The sequence below is a fragment of the Rattus rattus genome, chromosome 14, assembly GCF_011064425.1.
Source record: "Rattus rattus isolate New Zealand chromosome 14, Rrattus_CSIRO_v1, whole genome shotgun sequence".
Lineage (NCBI taxonomy): Eukaryota > Metazoa > Chordata > Mammalia > Rodentia > Muridae > Rattus > Rattus rattus.
The window spans coordinates 67,919,735-67,937,359 of record NC_046167.1 but is presented as its reverse complement, the minus strand read 5'-3'; the positions used below and the strand labels follow the sequence as shown (position 1 = coordinate 67,937,359).

Genomic DNA, 17,625 nt, shown 5'->3' with positions numbered 1-17,625 from the left:
CTAGGGGGAGTGGTCAGGGCCACTTCCTGGTCTTAGAATTTGCCTCAGATCAGCTTGGGCGTGGCGTTAGAAACCCACCTAGAGCTGCCTTTTCTTTCAGTTTTTGGTTGAAAACTATTCATTCCTTAGGAGAAATTCTTTTTGACATACTTAACTGCCTTAGGGACTGCATAGCCTGGGAAGTTCAGAGAGTGACGCAATCAGGACTTGAGACTCACCTTCCTGGTCCCTAACCTTGGAGGGAGAATCTGCTCTCAGTTTTCTGGAGCGAGGGTGCTGCTCTGAATCCAGACAACAGGGACTGCTCAGACACAGTGCTCCATTTTCTTCCTTTATGTGCCTGCAGCAACAAGTGGCCACCTGTCTGCCCTGGGAGTCCTGTAGAGAGGGACAACTGGTGACTGTGTTCCCTTTTACTGTAGAACCTCTCAGGAGGGGATGTCTGGAAAACAACCAGTGAATTCTAATTTAACAATACTTTAAAATTTCTATGAAAGAATTATTTGATTAAAGAATTTGGGACTAGACTAAGATTACCATTTCTGGATGAGATTAATTTTAGAAAAAAAATTTCAGCTACTTTTCTGTTTTAGCTGGTATATTCTTAGATTTAAGGATGAGGTAAATTTCTCTTATTCTAAGGAATAGAGTATTACTTGATTAATTGTAGTTTTACTTTTTCTTATAATGTATAATGCCATATTACATTTTCCCCAAGAGAATTCAAAAGGTTCTTTTTTTCCTTTAACTACTATCATTAACAGTTTGCTTTGCCTCTTGATGGATTTTAATTACAACTGATATTTCAGCAAGACCTGGAAACCACTTTCCAGGTGCTGTAGGATAGCTGCTGGTCACCTGATCATTGGCTGCTGGGACTTAATTTTACATTTAATTTAATCTAAAATTTCACCAGTTATATCCACACACTAGATTGTAGTTCTAGAAATTTCAGTTTATTTCTCTTCTAAGTCTCTGGAGATTTAACTTAGTCCCCTAGTTTAATGTAAATTCTAGTCTTTAAAACACCTTCACCCATCGTAGACACAAATAGCTTTATAGAATTTTAGTTAGAATTTGAAAAGTAACAAGGGAAATCAGCAGGTTGGGATTTGAAGTATTATTCCTTACTTAAAATTTAGAAAATGATGTAGACTTCGGTGTTAACATTTCAGAGCAGTTTTCAGTGCTTGTGGGTGGGGATGTGTCTGGGACTGCAGTGTCTCCAGAGGACCTCTTAGGTGTATCTACCTCTGGGGTGTATCTCGCTGCCTGCCCCTCTGAGTTTTCAGGCTGGTTGTTGTGTATGTTTCATGGTGGGGATGCAAAGTAGAAATGTGTGGGCTCTTCTCTTCACAAACATGACAGTTAGCTTAGATTGAGTCCAAGTGGTTGTCCTGACTTTGCTTCCAGAGGGGCAGTTATCTTTAGGGCGGCTCTGTGTACCTGAGGGCCCCCTGTGCTGAGTCCCTGAGGAGTGTAGACCTAGGAGACCTTTATTGAAAGGAAAAGTGTGGTGTTGCTTCCCAGCACTTGTGAAGAGAGTGTGTCTCCCTCTGTCTTATGCTTTCCACTTACCTTCTCTTCCTTTATCTTAGCCCCCCACTTCCCTTTCTTTCAAAATCCTGTTGCAGGGACCAATCAGGTCTGCTTGTTTGCAAGCAGGGTGACTGTGGAATTGTCATGAGTGGAGAATTTGTAATCTAGATGGGATGGTAAGTTACTGACAGATGGCTTGGTTCAGTTCATCTCTGGATCCCTTGTGAGCAGTGTGTTACACGCTTGGTCCTGGCACTTTTCGATCATTTGGATAATGTTCATATCAGTAGCTCTTTGATGATGTCAAGTACATCTGCCTGTTGAACCTGCTGCTGCAGTTAGAGCCTGCATCTGATGGCATTTCCTTCCTTTTTTATGTGTAGGTTGCACAGAGCATTGAGGATCATCATCAAGAAGTGATTGGCTTCTGCAGAGAGAATGGTTTCCATGGCTTGGTGGCGTATGACTCTGATTATGCACTGTGCAACATCCCCTACTACTTCAGTGCCCATGCCCTGAAACTGAGCCGCAATGGGAAGAGTCTCACCACAAGCCAATATCTGATGCACGAGGTTGCCAAGCAACTGGACCTGAACCCAAACCGTTTTCCTATTTTTGCTGCTCTGTTAGGTAGGTGGAGTGGTGTGAAAACTATTTTGTAAGGGAGCTGTACATAAGCATCCTGACGTATCTTTTGAAGAGTTTTCTTCCTGGATGCTGTGGTGTTGTATTAGAGTGAAAGAATGGCTCTTCAATTGCATTCTATTGTTTGCTTTTTTGTTTGTTTGTTTTTTTGTCTGCTGGTAACGAATTGTTCTTGTTTCTAGTTTCTAGCATGTTTATATGTTGCTCATATGTTCTTCAGTCCAGGCTGGAAACTTACTCTGTGATAGACTCAACATCTTAGAGAAAGAACATTCTGAATCACAAATCCTAGCACATGCCTCCTGTGATATTAGTGATTAACCTGGTATCAAAAATTGTTTATAATATAGGAAATATGTGCCTAGCATGGTGGCACAAGCCTGTAATCCCAGCATGAAGGAAGCTGAGGCAGGAGGATCACCACATCCAGGCCAGCTTCTGATATGTAGCAAGTCCAAAGTCATTCTGAGCTACCCAGTGAGCTACCGTGTCTCATAAACAAATGTGGTTAAGAGATGACTCAACAGTTCTGAGTGTAGAGGACCCGAGTTCAGTTCCCAGCACCACCCATGCTGGGTGGCTTGTCTCTCCAAGTATCTGCACACATGTGCACATATTTCCATGAGGAAACATACATATATGCATGTGATTGACAGTAGAGTGAGTCTTGGATTAGAACGGTGGCTCAGAGGTTAAGAACATTTACTGCTCTTACAGAGGATCCCACCCCTGTTTGGTTCCTAGCATCTTATGGTGGGTCACAGCTATGGATGCATAGCTTCAGTTCTAGGGGATCTAGTGCCCTAAATGTGTGGGCATCAGGCACACAAGTGTGTGGTACACATGTATACTTACACACATACAAAACACTTACATATACACAAAAAAAATAAGGCTACAATTAGAAAGATATTTGCCAGGCAGTGGTGGTGGACACCTTTAATCCTAGCACTTGGGGAGGCAGAAGTAGGCAGATATATGAATTTTAGGCTAGCCTGGTCTACAGAGTAAGTTCTAGTACAGCCAGGGCTACGTGAGAGAAACCCTTTCTCAAAAAAACAAATATATATATATATTTTTCCATATTCCTAAAGGGACCCCCCCCAAAAAAAACAAAACAAAACAAAAAACACCACTCCAAACAACATCAGTAACAAATCCAACAAGTCTTAACCACAGAGAAAGTCCACCACAGGACAAAAGCATTGTTCTGATTTCCTTCCCTTGGCAGGGTAGATGCTACTATAGAAGAAAACAACTCCCCTTTCGTTTTGTTTTGAGCTGGAGTCTTACATAGCCCAGGTTGGCTTCCAAGTCACCTTGTAGTTGAGGAGGGTGAGCTTGGATTCAGGCCTTCACATCTCTGCTCCATAGGTTGTATGTGTATGACATCACACCCAGCAGAAAAACAACTCCTTTAAAACAAAACAAGCTCCTGTGAAAATCCATGAAAAATCATTTGCTTTACCCAGAAAGGATAGGTTTTATGTCCTAGCTTCCATGACTTAACTGTTCTCGAGGCGTCACACGTCTGTGTCTGCCCTTTACTTTGCTCTAGCCTTCCATAGTTCCTTTCCTGTCCACTTACCCTTTCTATCTGCGTGTGTCAAGCTACTGTAAAGCCCAGCTCTAACTTTTGAGTCCAACTGCAAGTGTTCAGTTTTTGGAGTGAAGTTTTCCTATGGCGTACCTCCTCACCTCCCTATTTCAGAGACTCAGGGCCCTTTGGGAACCTGCATGGTCTCCAGCAGAGTTACTGTGCTTCCTATGGAGTTAGCCCATCTAGGAAATCCATTAGACTGAGTTATTTTTGAAATTCCTGTCTATCAGGAAGGCAGGTGTATATAGGTCAGAAGTCAGTTGGATGACATTCCTTAGGGACAACTGTTCACTTTGCTGTTGTGGCTGTTGTCGTCTTGTTTTGAGAATAGGGTTTCTAACTGGGATGTGGAGCTCACCAGGAAGCATAGGCCAGCTGGTTAATGAGCCCTAAGGAGGATCCATTTATCTCTGGCGTGAACATACACACACACAGACACACACACAGACACACGCACACGCATACGCACACGATTCATGCTGGGGTTATGAAGGATGTGCCATTACACATATTTTCAGAAGTTATAATTATTTGTTTCTGATGCTAAAAGTATGTTGAGCTGGACACACACACTCAGAATTTGGAAGGCTGAGTCAGGAAGATTGGGAATTTGGAGCTGGCATGGGTGACATTGGTCCAGGCCAGTGGACTATAGAACATGTCAAGAACCTATTTTATTACAAAAGTTGGTAGGTAGGTAGGTGGCACATTGTATAGATGATTCCATGTTTACTCAAGTACTAAGCAAAATGTCTTTTGTCTAGATTTTGAAATATGGATGAATACTTAATTTTCCCTTTGAGAAACACTGACTATATTTCTTAGGAGTAATATCAACTCATACTAGATACTTATTAGAAAATTTTGAAATAAGTGAAGAAAAAAAATTCCATTGTAATATTTTGGCGAGGCGTGTATCCCCGCTACCCAGGAGGATGAGGCAATATGATCATAATTTATGTCCTGTTAGGCAACTTAGTAAGACTGCCGTAAAACAAAAAAGTAAAAAGGGATGGGGCACAGCTCAGTAGTAGAGTAATATTAGCCCTATGCTCAATTTCTAGTAGTTAAAAAACTTTCCAGTTGGGGTTGGGGATTTAGCTCAGTGGTAGAGCACTTGCCTAGCAAGCGCAAGGCCCTGGGTTCAGTCCCCAGCTCCGAAAAAAAAAAAAAAAAAAAAAACTTTCCAGTTAATTTGAGGTATAGAGTCTAGCCTATTGAATTAATAGGTAAATTATTGTAAGATTTATTTTTGACTTTGTTATAATTTCATCGTCTTTAAAGCTATTTTCCTTTTTTTGTAATGAAAATACAGTTATTTAAATTTTTATTGTAGGGAAGTTGAATAGAATATACATTTAAATGTCTGACTTAAGGTTTTTTTTTTTTTTTTTTTTTTTGCAGTCCATTACTGATACTGGAATTAGCTTCATATTTTAGGTTGAATCTTTAAAATAAATCTCTGACACTTCATATTTCACAGTTAAATTCTGTGCACTCCACTAACATTACTAAGTGGCATGAACCCAACCGGGACGTACCTGTGCTGGTCTGGACTTCCTGGGGCTCTGTACTGTGTGTTGGGCTAATGTGCTGTAGGCAGTGTTGTGAATGATTGCACTTTGTGCTATTGTCTGTTAGCAGGTGGATAATGAATCTGATGTTTTAATGTGGAAGTGATTAAACCATGATGTAGCATCAGAGTTACTTAGAAAATAACTACTTTTGAATTTCATCTAGAGTGCCAACACCCTGTAGGTGTTAGTGTTTCAGGCTCTCAAGCCCTGCTGTGAGGGGCTCTTCGAGTTCTAGAGGCAGGACAGACAGATACTGTGTGGTCTGTGTTCTGTCATGGTACTGTGTATGGTGATTCATGCTGTAACACAGTTGTCATTTCATCTTCTTAAGGAAGATTTTATAACTGCAGACTCCAGATCTGCCTGTGTAACTAACTGTCAGGTAATTTTGGACCACAGGTATTTCAGGAACACATAAAAAGTTAGGTCTGGTTCCAGTGTGACCTCCCACGATCCGTAGAGTGACTTTGCATACTGCTGGGAAGTTGTTTATGTGTATAGCATCGTGAAGTCCTTAGTGCGAATGACGTCTAGACTGAGAACTCACTTGGTGCTGGCGTCAGCTGTGTGGATTGTTCATGGTACAGTGTGAAGAAATGTTCGGTGTCCGCTTGGAGGCTGAATGTGAGTTATGTACGACTCTTACATCTACATTTATATTCTAGGAAATCACATACTACCTGACGAGGATCTGGCTTCCTTTCATTGGAGTTTACTTGGTCCAGAGCATCCGCTCGCCTCACTGAAGGTACAGACCCAGCTTCATTTCCAGCTTTTGACCCACCCATGTGACTGCTATTGCTGCTCCTACAGTACCTTAAGGACTTTACTGAAGAAGGGGGCATGATGTGCGGGGAGAAGTGTCTTGTGACTTACCTTAGGATCTGCTCTGTCTTAATAGATAACTATGCTTCTCTCCTTTTTCTCAACACCTGTGTGATAAGCAAACTTACACATTGCTTCTAGATTACTTCAAAGAATCCTTACCTAGCTAGACAGAAAGAAACCTTTGAACTTCAGTTTTATAAATGAACATTTTTGCTTAAAATACTAAACTTGTTTCAAAATAGATAATGTTGTCTATCACTTAGATCAACATGTTTTTGCAGTTTAAGGATTTCATGATGTTTTTTACTTTTCTACAGTTATAAAGAAGTCTATTGAAATGCTTTTTGAATAATGGGAGGGTGGTTGATTTACTGGTTTATTAACACGATATTTTCTTACTCGTTTTCCTTTTGGTTTTTTGTTTGTAATGGAGATGGACATCAGAAAAGGGACATTTCACCAGGGTGCTCTGAAGTGAGGAGGTCGTGGTTTGATGCAAGCCTAACAGAATGAGTGAGGTTGCCGTGGGCCATGAGGACACTCTGGCTGGCACCTACCTCTCAGTGACTGCTGTTATCACTTGTCAGATGTTTTAGGAAATGCAAGGGTGGGACTTGGACACTGTCTCTTCCAGCTCTGGAACCAACTTCCTTACACTCGAGGGACGGAAGGGAGAATTTGGTGGTTTCTAGAGGTGTGCTGCAAAATCTGAGTTTGATCAGAGTGACCCTCCTGCCAAAATGTAAACAGCTCTAACTGGTGTTTACTTTCAAACACGAGCTTTTCTGTCTGCACATTATTGATTTCCTCAAGGGAAATCTCTCAAATAGATTTTCTTTTTTTGTTCTTTCCTGCTTGGAACCTCTTTTTCCTCTCTCACCTGTGTGCTTCAAAATGTTTTCTTTTCTCTGAAATGGTTCTCATTAAGACTGTCTTGAGCTTCTCTTGAAAGTTCATCTCTCTTTACTCTTAGAAACCACTTGTTTTCCTTTTGCTTTTTTTGTGCTCTACAGAGAATAGCTTTATTCTTAGGGCCTGCTTCCTGTCTTGACTCTGAGCGTTTGCTGACGAGTGGAGTAGAGGCTAGGAAGGTGCTGTCTCCAACAGTGGGACTGCAGGACTCCACCTCTGCTCCTTTGACCTGGTTAGCATTGCAGACACATTCGTGGACACTTGCTTCTTGGGAGATTCTTTTTTCCTCTTTTAAGCCTTAAATGTAAATTTAAGGGATTTGAGTGGAAGCCTGAGACCTCATGCTATATGCATATATAGTCATGCGTTCAGCTGAGCTGCTCCGGAAGCCTGGATGTCAAGAGCAGTTTGTAGGAACCAGCTTAGAACGTTTATGTAATTTCTGAAAGGATAGAAGACTTTGGCCCAAATGCACAGCATCGTGGTTCAGCACTTCTTGACATTTTGCCATAAATTGTATGGACGTGGCCGTGTCTTGTGGCTGGAAATCGGTTGCAGGTGTCATAGCACTTCACCTGTGCCTTTTTCACCCTGCACCTCCCACTGAGGACGACCTACCTCTCAGTGTGTTGCCGTTATCAGTAGCAAAACTCACAGCAATTCCCAAATAGGAATTTGAATGTTAGGTATATGTTCCATTTTTCCTTAAAAAAATTTTTTTTCTTTTTTGGGAAGTTGGGAGGAAAAACTAAGGGAGATTGGGGAAGAATTATAGGGGAAGGAATAAGAGATGAGTTAGATCCAAATACATTATAAGCTTATGAATAATTAGATATTTAATAAAAATTGTTTCCATTCTTTACTTATTGCTTGTGTGTGTGTGCTCATACATACACACTTGTGTCAGTTAGAAGTCAAAGGACAACTTACAGGCATTGGCTGCTTCTTTCTATCATGTAGGAATCGGGAGACTGAGTTTAGGTTGTCAGGCTTGACAGCCAGCATGGGACCCTGCTGAGTGATCCTGCTAGCCCCACAGTCTAGTTTCCCAGAGCTCAGCCAGTGCCCTTAACCACTGAGCCAATCTCTAGCTGCTGTTGACCACGTTTCTTCACGTTCAGACTTCTTTGGAGGCATTTCTTGTAGAGCAGCGTCTTACCGTCTTTACGAGGAGGTTGAGAGGGCCGAATGGCTTGGTTTTTTTTTTTTTTTCCTCTCCTCCCTGAATAGGACTGATAGGTATCACAGCTGCTGTTTTAATCTTTCTCTTTTTTCATTTATAAGATTAATTCTATACCTTAAAAATTTGGATTCTTGTTACTTTAGTTCCATAATACTCACAGAATTTTAATTGGATTTAAAATTGATATTTAGTTTCAGATTGAAGCTTTTCTTCCTCTATTTGAGCTTAACCTTGCTGATTCCTCATGGTTCAAGTAGAAATCTTTGCTGTTTGTTTCATCTTGCTCTTTGCAACTTTAAACCCTTTTCTTCTTTATCTTGTTCCAGTGTGCTGTGCCTTGAGTTGCTTAGAATTGTTAGACAGTAGGCCCATGTAGGAGTAACTCTCTGGACAACAGTGTAACACAGTTGACTCTGGCAAATACAGCAAAGGTGCTAGGATAAAGGATCGGACCAAGTGAAGCTGTTCACTCGGGAGCATGCCAAAAAGGACAACTCAGAACCTTGAGAGACAGTTTCATCTTTTAATCATTTAATAAAGAATGACAAATATCATGGATAAGAAGCGGGTTGTCCATACTTTATATGGCTGAAACTCCTCAATGTGCTTACAGCACTGGGACTCTTTCTCCCTCCCCCACCCGCCCTCGCCTCCTTTCACTTTTACATGTTTTCTGTAGTTTCTGTAGCCCAGGCTGGCCTTAACAGCTGCTCACCTCACTGGTTAATACCTGCAAAGGGACAGCTGGGTGGGAAGCTCGTGTGTGCCCTTGTTAATCAGTAGCTCGTGTTTATCGCCAGATTGCGAATGCTGTGCTGGGCGCATTCATCGCCCGGCACTGATGAGGGGGTGGGCAGCAGGTGGCTAGTTAACGTCTCAGTTTCTTTCCTTACTCTCCATTTCCTCTCCCCTCTTCTGTCCCTTCCTTTCTTGTTTGAGACAAGGTGTCACCAGTGTAAACATGACTGGCCTGGCATTTACTGATTAGATCAGGGTGGCCTTGAACTTGAAAATATTCACAGCTGCCTCTGCCTCCCAGTTCTGGCTGGTACTTAATCAGTGGCATTGGAAATCATGCACTGTAGGATCTTGGCTTTGAAGTCCGTTGCTGAAGTCTTGGGTGACTCTATTAATGGGGACCCTGATTATGTCAGAAACAAAGTAACCTGGGGCAGGGTAGGTGACTTAGGGGTTTGTCAGACTCCCACACCTGAGGCTGTGTGTAAGCTCATGGGCTGTAGATACAGAATGCCACGTACCCCAGAGTGGTTGGAAAGACTTGGGGAATACCCTGTTTTTAAGTACAGGGAAATCCTCACTGTAACCTTCTGTCACAAGAGAGTACTCTTAGTGCATAATATTTTAGTTAGACGTATATATTGTAAAGATCACTTCTTGTACTTATGGTGATGAACGTCAGATCCATAGACCTTGGCCCAGCATAAAAACCTCTGCTGGTCATCCTGCTGTGCTCACTTTGGGGGGCTTGGTGGGGTACAGTGTTCTCTCATGTGCCATGGAAGGCTTTGGCAGCTAGATGCTGGAAAGCTGAACTAGCCTCAGGCCTTGAAGTCTGTGAGCTACCATTCCTACTAGGGGCACCTGACCCTGCTACCCCTGTGCTGTGCCATAGTTAGCACTTTGCCTCTGCATGAGATTAGTGACTGGCCTCCCACAACCCAGCTGTGAAAGTGGTCTGTGATAGCTTATTTGAGCCAATTCAAACCAGATTAGATTATAGTAAAGGTAGGTTTATTGGGGAGCCGCTCTAGGGTGAGCAAGTTCACTGGCCCCAGGGACCAAGGCCAGGGAAGTTGCCATGGGGAAAGGTGGTGGTGGAGTCCAGGAGGGAGAAAGAGAGAATGAGATGTGTGTACGCTCAGAAGAAGAAGAGAAGAGACCCAAATAGCTGGACTATATAGGGAGGAGCCTCTGGGGGAAGAGCAGCTCATCCCCTGGACTGGAAAGTTTAGGGTTGGGACCAGGCTATGCCAGGTAGGGGCTGAGAGATGCTGGGAGAACCTGGAGGCCAGGTCTGCTTTGGCATATAAAACATGCACTTTAGTCCTTTGTCCCAGGGCCCAAAACCAAACATTCTGCAGAGGGCTGTGAGCAAGGCGTCAGCCATTGCCTGGCGTAAGGCCCCGGCCACAGGCATATACTAGAAGTGATTTTTCCAAATGTGCTTTGTGGAGTTTATATTATTCTATGATTTTTGTGTTAAGGAATTTTGAATTTTGGATGGGTATTTTGTTTTTATTTTTAAAAGATCCTATCAATGTTGCTAGTTTTAACTTAAACATATATCATCTCTTCATGTTGCTGGTTTTCCTGAATCTCGAGTTTCTGGAATGATCTAGTGTCCTTCTGCCTCGTGTGTGTGTGTGTGTGTGTGTGTGTGTGTGTGTGTGTGTGTGTGTGTGTGTGTGTCTATGTCTATGTCTATGTCTTGTTGCCCCCTGGGGAGGGGGGTGCCAATGATGTTTACTGTTGGTTGTTACTAGCCTTAGTGTCTGCTGTGCTGGCCCTTGTCCTCGGGACTGTGGCAGCAGAACCCAGTAAGCCAATGGCACTGTGGAGACAGCCTGCTCGTGCCTGGAGGCTTCTTGTGTGTCATATGAGCACTAGCTTGGCAGTCCAGTTACTTTATTATTCTGGAATATTCTCAGAATGAAGTTGGGCTTAAATTCAGTAAACAGAGAGGTGGGCTTCACTTGGGAGCTTTGTTTTCCTGGTCCTAGCATAAGGGACAGCTCTGTCCGTAGTCATCTTCTAGGGAAGGACTCCTGTCTGTCTGTCAGTGTCTCACTGAAGACAGCCAGCACTGCATCCTTCACACTAGGGCAGTCTGTAGCTCAGTTAGAGCAAAGACGCAGGGCCTGAAATGTGAGCTCTTCCTGGCCTCTGCAGAACACAGTGGTAGGGCCCGAAAGGTAAATAGACGAAAGCACTCTTCCTTCTTGGCCTTTAAAAACAACGCAAGCAAAGCATAGCCTGACTGTACGAGAAGAAAATGGGCAGCCAACATGACACCTCATACTTGACCAGACACTCTTAGTGCTTGGTTTTTATAGTTTTCCTATTTCTTTTTCCATGTTTCCTCTCCAGACTCCAAATGGTAGAGAAATATATAATATGGGAATGAAAGCCACTCATAGTCCAACTCAGGAAGAGAAGTGCTTTTAGCATGTTTGTCTAGTCTTGAGAAGTAGTTGTACCTGCTGCTGTTTAACGCTGAGTTATGCTCGGGATGCGGGCTAGCCAACATTTGTGTGTTGTTTGTTTATTTTGATATAGGGTCTCGCCGTGTAGTTCCAGCTGACCTGGAACTCAGCATAATCCTCCTGTCCCTGTGCCCTACCCTCTCCCAAACCACCCCCATCCCAGGTGCTGGGATTACAGGCATCTGCCACCACTGCTGGCCTAGCGACCTGTTCTCAGTAGTTAATATAAACCCTAAGAACCTAGACTTAGTGTGAAATTCATTCTTTCCTCATCTTTAATTTACCTATTGGATTGCTAAGTGGAATGCTTTTAAGTACAAGATAGCTCAAAGGCTTTCTGCTTCATGAAAATAAAGGCAGAAAGTATATAGCTCTAAGGAATTTGCTGCAGTCTGTTGGACTTCAGGAGTGCCTTCTGCCCGTGCCTTCTAGGTCAGGATGGGCTTCCTGTCATCATGATGACGGGAAGAAAGGGGCTTGGACTTCCATGCACGTCTTAGTGGGTCTGTGATAGAATTGTCCTTCTATGTACATCTTGGTGGATCTGTGATAGAACTGGGGAGTGGAATATGGTAGGTATTTCTGAGAACCCTGGAGAAAGCCAGGAGCAAGGGTGCGCGGGGCGGGGGCGGGGCGGGGGCGCTTCAGGTTAGTGTCTGCTGTACCTTCTGTGCTGCCTACCTTGCAATGATGTGGTTTGGTACTGTGTAACAGCATGATGGCAGGAACTCATGTGCTGCCCGGTAGAGTCTTGACTCTGCTCCCTTACTTCCTGCTCAGCACTTAACCTTACACTGAAAGTCAGGACAGTGCTGGGGTGACGTGACGTTCAGTACTGCTTTCTAGTCTCTGTCCTCACTAAGCCCTCACCCTAGACAGATGGCCAGCACTGCATCTTACTACAGCCATGTACTGGAGGTTCCAGGGCAGCTCTGTTTCCTAGAGGATATCATTCTTGAGACATGACCACAGGCCCAGGATTGTGCTCAGTATCACATGCTAGCACGGTTGTGGGTGTATAGATTTAGGACAGACGTGGTTCTTGAAGACGACAGAAGGTGTGCAGCCTGGCTTTGTGCCACTTACTGGCTTCTTCAAGGGCCTTGTCCACGTTGGCTTCTCTTGTTGGTCTTTTAGAACTAGCCTTTCCTCCTGGCTGTGTTTAATATGGCTTTCTCTATAGGAGCCCCCCACTTTCTTACTTGCTCAGGCTCAGGCTCAGGCACTGCTGGTTCCTATATCCAGTTCTACAGTAGTAGTAATCTTCCTGTCAGCCATTGCTGTGTTAAGACATAAAACTCACATGCAGTCAATCCAGGACTTTATACAATTTAGTGGTTTTAACATTCAGTGTTACATAACCATCATTTTTTGTTAGCTCCAAAAGAAATGATGTTCTTATTAATACCGCCCAATTCCTTGATAATGAACTCTACATCTCTTCACTATGAACAGAGTCAGACACCACACCGTCTTTGTGTTTGTTCGGCTTCTTTCACTTAACTCATTGATTTCAGGGCCTGCTGACACTGGCTTGTCTCGGCACCACATAGCACCGTGGGTGATACCCCATGGTGGTGCTATCTCACATTTTGTCAATCTGGATTTTTAGGTTGTTTATGCTTTCTGGTGATTATAAATTCTATGAACACATTGGCCTGCTTTTTTAAATACATATCCATTCTTCATTTTTCCTTACTGTGTATGCTGTGTGCGCTTCTGTGCTTAGTTTTCTGCGAGCTCATCGCACCACTTCATGCTGTGCCGTGGCTGTACAGTTTTTGTTCCCTTGGCGCATGTGGAGGGTTAGGGCTCTGTGCGTCCTTAACAGCACTGTCTGCCCTGGTGTTCAGTCTCGCTGGTGGCTAACGAGGTCTGCGTGTGCATTCAGGTTCCTTTCTGTAATGGCTAGTGATATTGTGCATCTTTTCCTATGCCTGTTGGCTGTTTCCCTGCTACCTTTGGGTGAAGGTCTAATCCTTTGCCTATTTTTAGATTGAGTTATCTTTATTAAACTAAAACAGATTTTAATATATTCAGATGCAAGTCTTCTGTTAGATACAAGATTTGCAAAAATTTTTTTTTTTTTTGACTTTTGAAACACAGTGAGCTAGGCTGGCCTTTAGCTCCCATCCTGTAGCCTCTGCCCTCTTGAATCCCAGGATCACAGGCATGGTCCTCCATGCTGAGCCTCTGGTTGCCCTTTCTGCCTTCTCAATAGTGTCCTGCTACATTCCACATCACTACCTTGGTTACATTTGCCATTCGTCCCTGTTTCCACCTACAGCACTTGGACTTGGTGCGCCTTAGTTCAGTGCAAACACCTAGGTTACATTGTTCTTGCTCTTGTATTCTGGTGCAGCTTTCTGCCTCAAGAGCCAAGAGCCAGGTTCCAGAAGTCTCCACATAGTGACTTTTTTTTTTTAACCATACAGAAAATAGTTAAGTTTATTATTTTTTTTACACTTCTGATTTTATTCCCCTTCCAGTCCACCTCTGACTGTTCCACGTCCCATACCTCCCCTATCCCCAACATAAGAACTTAATCCTAAATAACTCTTTCCTTTGCTACTGTGAACTTTTACCTCCAGTACTGAAACAGGAGCACTCAGGGGGCTCCTATGAAGCATCATGCACCTGCTCCCCCCATCATCTATCTGACCTTCCTACCTTCCTCCATCTCTGGAGGGTATGATGGTGTGAGCCCTTCTTCTCTTAGAGAACAGGTCGATATCATTGTGGAGAGGTGGTCTAAATTAAAGAGTGAGGGGGTGGGGATTTAGCCCAATGGTAGAGCGCTTGCCTAGCAAGTACAGGCCCTGGGTTCCATCCTCAGCTCTGGGGAAAAAAAAAAAGACAAAATAAATTAAAGAGCCTATGACCTCATTATCAAAACATCCCTCTTTCTGATCACAATCGCAGCAAGATTTTCTGTATACATTAATTTAAAAATTCAGATGGAATTTTAAAGGACTAAAAATAGTAACTACCATTTCCTTCCCATTTGGGGGGCTAAGCTTAGGACCTTGAGCATATATAGGCACATCCTCTACCACTGAGCTACTCCCAGCCCCAAATACTATTTTCAACATGAAGAAAATAAGGATGACTTAATACTATCAAGTTTCAAGACTAAAGCTACCACTGCAGTCAGGATGATTATGTAAGTCGGAGGAACAAAACAGAATCCAGAAATAGCACATATATGTGGTCAGTTATTTTCATCAGACGTTCCAAGGAAGTGAGGACTCTCTTACAACTAAGGAATGTCCAAGTGCAAAAATGAGAATATTAACATTAGAAGAAAATGCAAGACAACCTTTATCACCCTCGGTTACATAGACTTCTTCTTAGTTAAGGAAATGAAGAACCTCACTTAGAGAACCTGTTCGTAAAATAGAATGTTTCTATTGAAGGATTTACATCCAGAGAGTCACAGCCCAGTAAGACAGTGGGCACAGGGTGGGTCAGGCGCTTTGCACAAGGTTCAGTGGCACTGCAGTGTCATTGAATGATGCAGGTTAAAGCAATTGTGCAAACCCCTAACCCAGTACAGTGAGCCAGCGAATGAGGGTAGCAGTGCGAGTGCAGGGCAGTGTGGAGCAGCTGCAGCTCTGTGCTATGGAGTGTGGCATAGGAGGAACAGTCACACTGGACAGTTGGGGGGAGGGTTCTTAACTGTCCAGTGTGGGGGGTTGGAAGAGTAGAGAAGGGTAACAGAAAAAAGGACCCACAAAGTGGCCAAGTCTAGCCACAGAGTACAGTGCAGTGATTGACCTCATAAAGAAAGCAAAGGATGCCTGATTAAAGAAAACTACGGTCTCAGCGTCTGACGTATCAGAAGCAGTGTGTTGATTTCCCCTAGGGCTTTGTAAAAGCGCTCACCTGTAAGCGTCTTATTCAGCAGAAACCCACTCCTGTTCTGAAGCATTATATTTGTGTTCTGTGAGGTAAAGACATCCAAGTGATCCTTTCTAATAATGAGTTTTTAAAAGCTTTGAAAGGCTTTTGTCTTCGTTCTGTTTTGCTTTAAATCAAATAAGTCTTAGTTGTACTAGAAATAATCTTAGTAAGATACTTAAAAACAGTAAATAAATAAATGTTTCTGTAGCCAAAATGCCACTGGTATTTGGTCTTATCTGGAAGAGGTTGTTTATGCTTTAATTGTTGTTATAATGCATTGCTTCATTTTAGCTTCCTTGAGCTGTCCCTTGGAATAACTGACCAAAATCAGTGGTTGTAGTAAATCAGGATCTCTGGCTAGCTACAGTGGGCTTCCCTGTGAGGATACCCATGATCTAGCTGCTAGCAGCTACCCCTTGTCTTTCTGTGGTTGTGAGTGCTGTCCTTTGCTGGCTACCACCGTAAGGAGACCTTCACATCAACCCCTAAGAATCGTGAACGCAGCCCTGGGGCTATCTGCTGAACCTCACATGTCATGAGCACAGTGTAGTGATACCTGCTGTGAACACAGGCTGAGGGATGCAGCCAGCCAGGGCCACACCACCATCTCAGCCCTAGTTACTCTTCTATTGTATCTTGAATATCTTAAAAAAAAAAAAAAAAAGGCAACGTTAGGGCAGGAAAGGACTCTATTTTTGGCTTAGACTTCCAGAGGGGATAGAGTCCATCAGAGCATGGGAGGCATGACAGGAAGTTGAGGTTGGCCGATCACATTTCAGCTGTGCACAGGCAGCAGTGAAAGAAGGAATAGGTGGAGCGAGCCTGTCCCCAGGGAAACACTTCTAGTATGGCTGCACTTCCTGAAGGTTCCGGAACCTTTCCAAACAGTGCCGTCCACCCGCAGACCAAGTTTAAGCACAAGAGCCTGTGGGGAAGGCTAGGAGGTGGGGCACTTTCTTTCAAACTACAGCAGAGGTCAGAGGACAAGAGCTTATTGGGTGGCATGGGGAAAAGAGGGCATCTGCTGGTTCGTGGGCTGTAATCTGTCATTTGGGGCTGCTCTGGCAGGTCAGATTCTAGTGTGGTGTTTCTTTTTAGCTACCTGTCACAGGTGTATGGGAGATCACAGTACAAAGTGGTTCATTTTGGGAAAGATAGTGCTAGACAATGCTAGAAATGAAAACTCAGTTGGACCCCTTACCCCAACACACACACAGAGTTTCTCTTTGTGCCATCTACGTTGTCATCTTTTAATGTATGAAACCACCTAAAATAACCAGCATTCCAGATACCGTGCACAGCATGGGGAGACACTCATTAGTATGTCGAGTGTCTGGTGTTGGAGTGGCCATCTAGCCACAAGCTCCTGGAGGGGTGAACCTGCAGATTATAGATAGAGGCCAGGCCATCAGGACACTCTCCTCACCACCACCACCTCCCCATCCCCAGCCCACATACCGCCCTTCCCGATAGGGTACTCACTGTGCGCAACGTGCCCAAGTGTCTGCCAGCAGCAACGTGGGACTGAGGTGATGTGGGATAGCTCAGGGTGGCTGTCCTAGCCTCACTCCCTGGCTGCTGTCATAGGCGACCCCCCACTTGCCTTGCCCTGAGGTTTTGGTAACATTTCATAGAAGGCAGAGCATGGTCCTTTCCACCTGGACCCAAGCACTTTTACCCTTCTGCAGGTCTGCCCAGGAGCACGGTAGCAGTAGCCTTTGCCTCGTGTGAAGGGGCATTAGACCTTTAAGGATGTGCTGATGGTCAGGTCAGCGTCAGTAAACATCAGTCATACTCGGGAGTCTAAGCCATATGAAGAGTGCTGCTCTCATGTGTGAGAGCCTGAGATCCACATGGAACGCCCCAAGTGTGCTGGGGAAGCATGGTGCTTCTTGACGGGTATTGTGGCTTTGGGCACCTGGGAATTTGGGTCGTCTCAAAGTGTTAGTGCATGTGGTTCCCATTTCATCTGCTTTTTAAGACTGAACTTTTCTAATTTACTCTCCTCCCCATACACTCTCTCTCTCTCTCTCTCTCTCTCTCTCTCTCTCTCTCTCTCTCTCTGTGTGTGTGTGTGTGTGTGTGTGTGTGTGAGAGAGAGAGAGAGAGAGAGAGAGAGAGAGAGAGAGAGAGAGAGAGAGAGAGAGAGACACTAGAATTCTAAAATGGTCTCGCTGGGCTAAAATCAAGATGTAACAGGTCTGTGTTCTTCTG

The 17,625-nt window shown here is 43.9% G+C and overlaps 1 protein-coding gene across 1 annotated transcript in view; it reads left to right on the top strand.

Annotated features, from left to right (window-relative positions):
• The window catches only part of LOC116883724 (constitutive coactivator of PPAR-gamma-like protein 1), an 88,815-nt gene that overhangs the window by 16,556 nt on the left and 54,634 nt on the right, over positions 1 to 17,625 (top strand). The window contains 2 exon segments of the mRNA XM_032884954.1: positions 1,923 to 2,169; positions 6,027 to 6,109. Of these exon segments, the coding sequence (XP_032740845.1) occupies positions 1,923 to 2,169; positions 6,027 to 6,109 (330 nt within the window).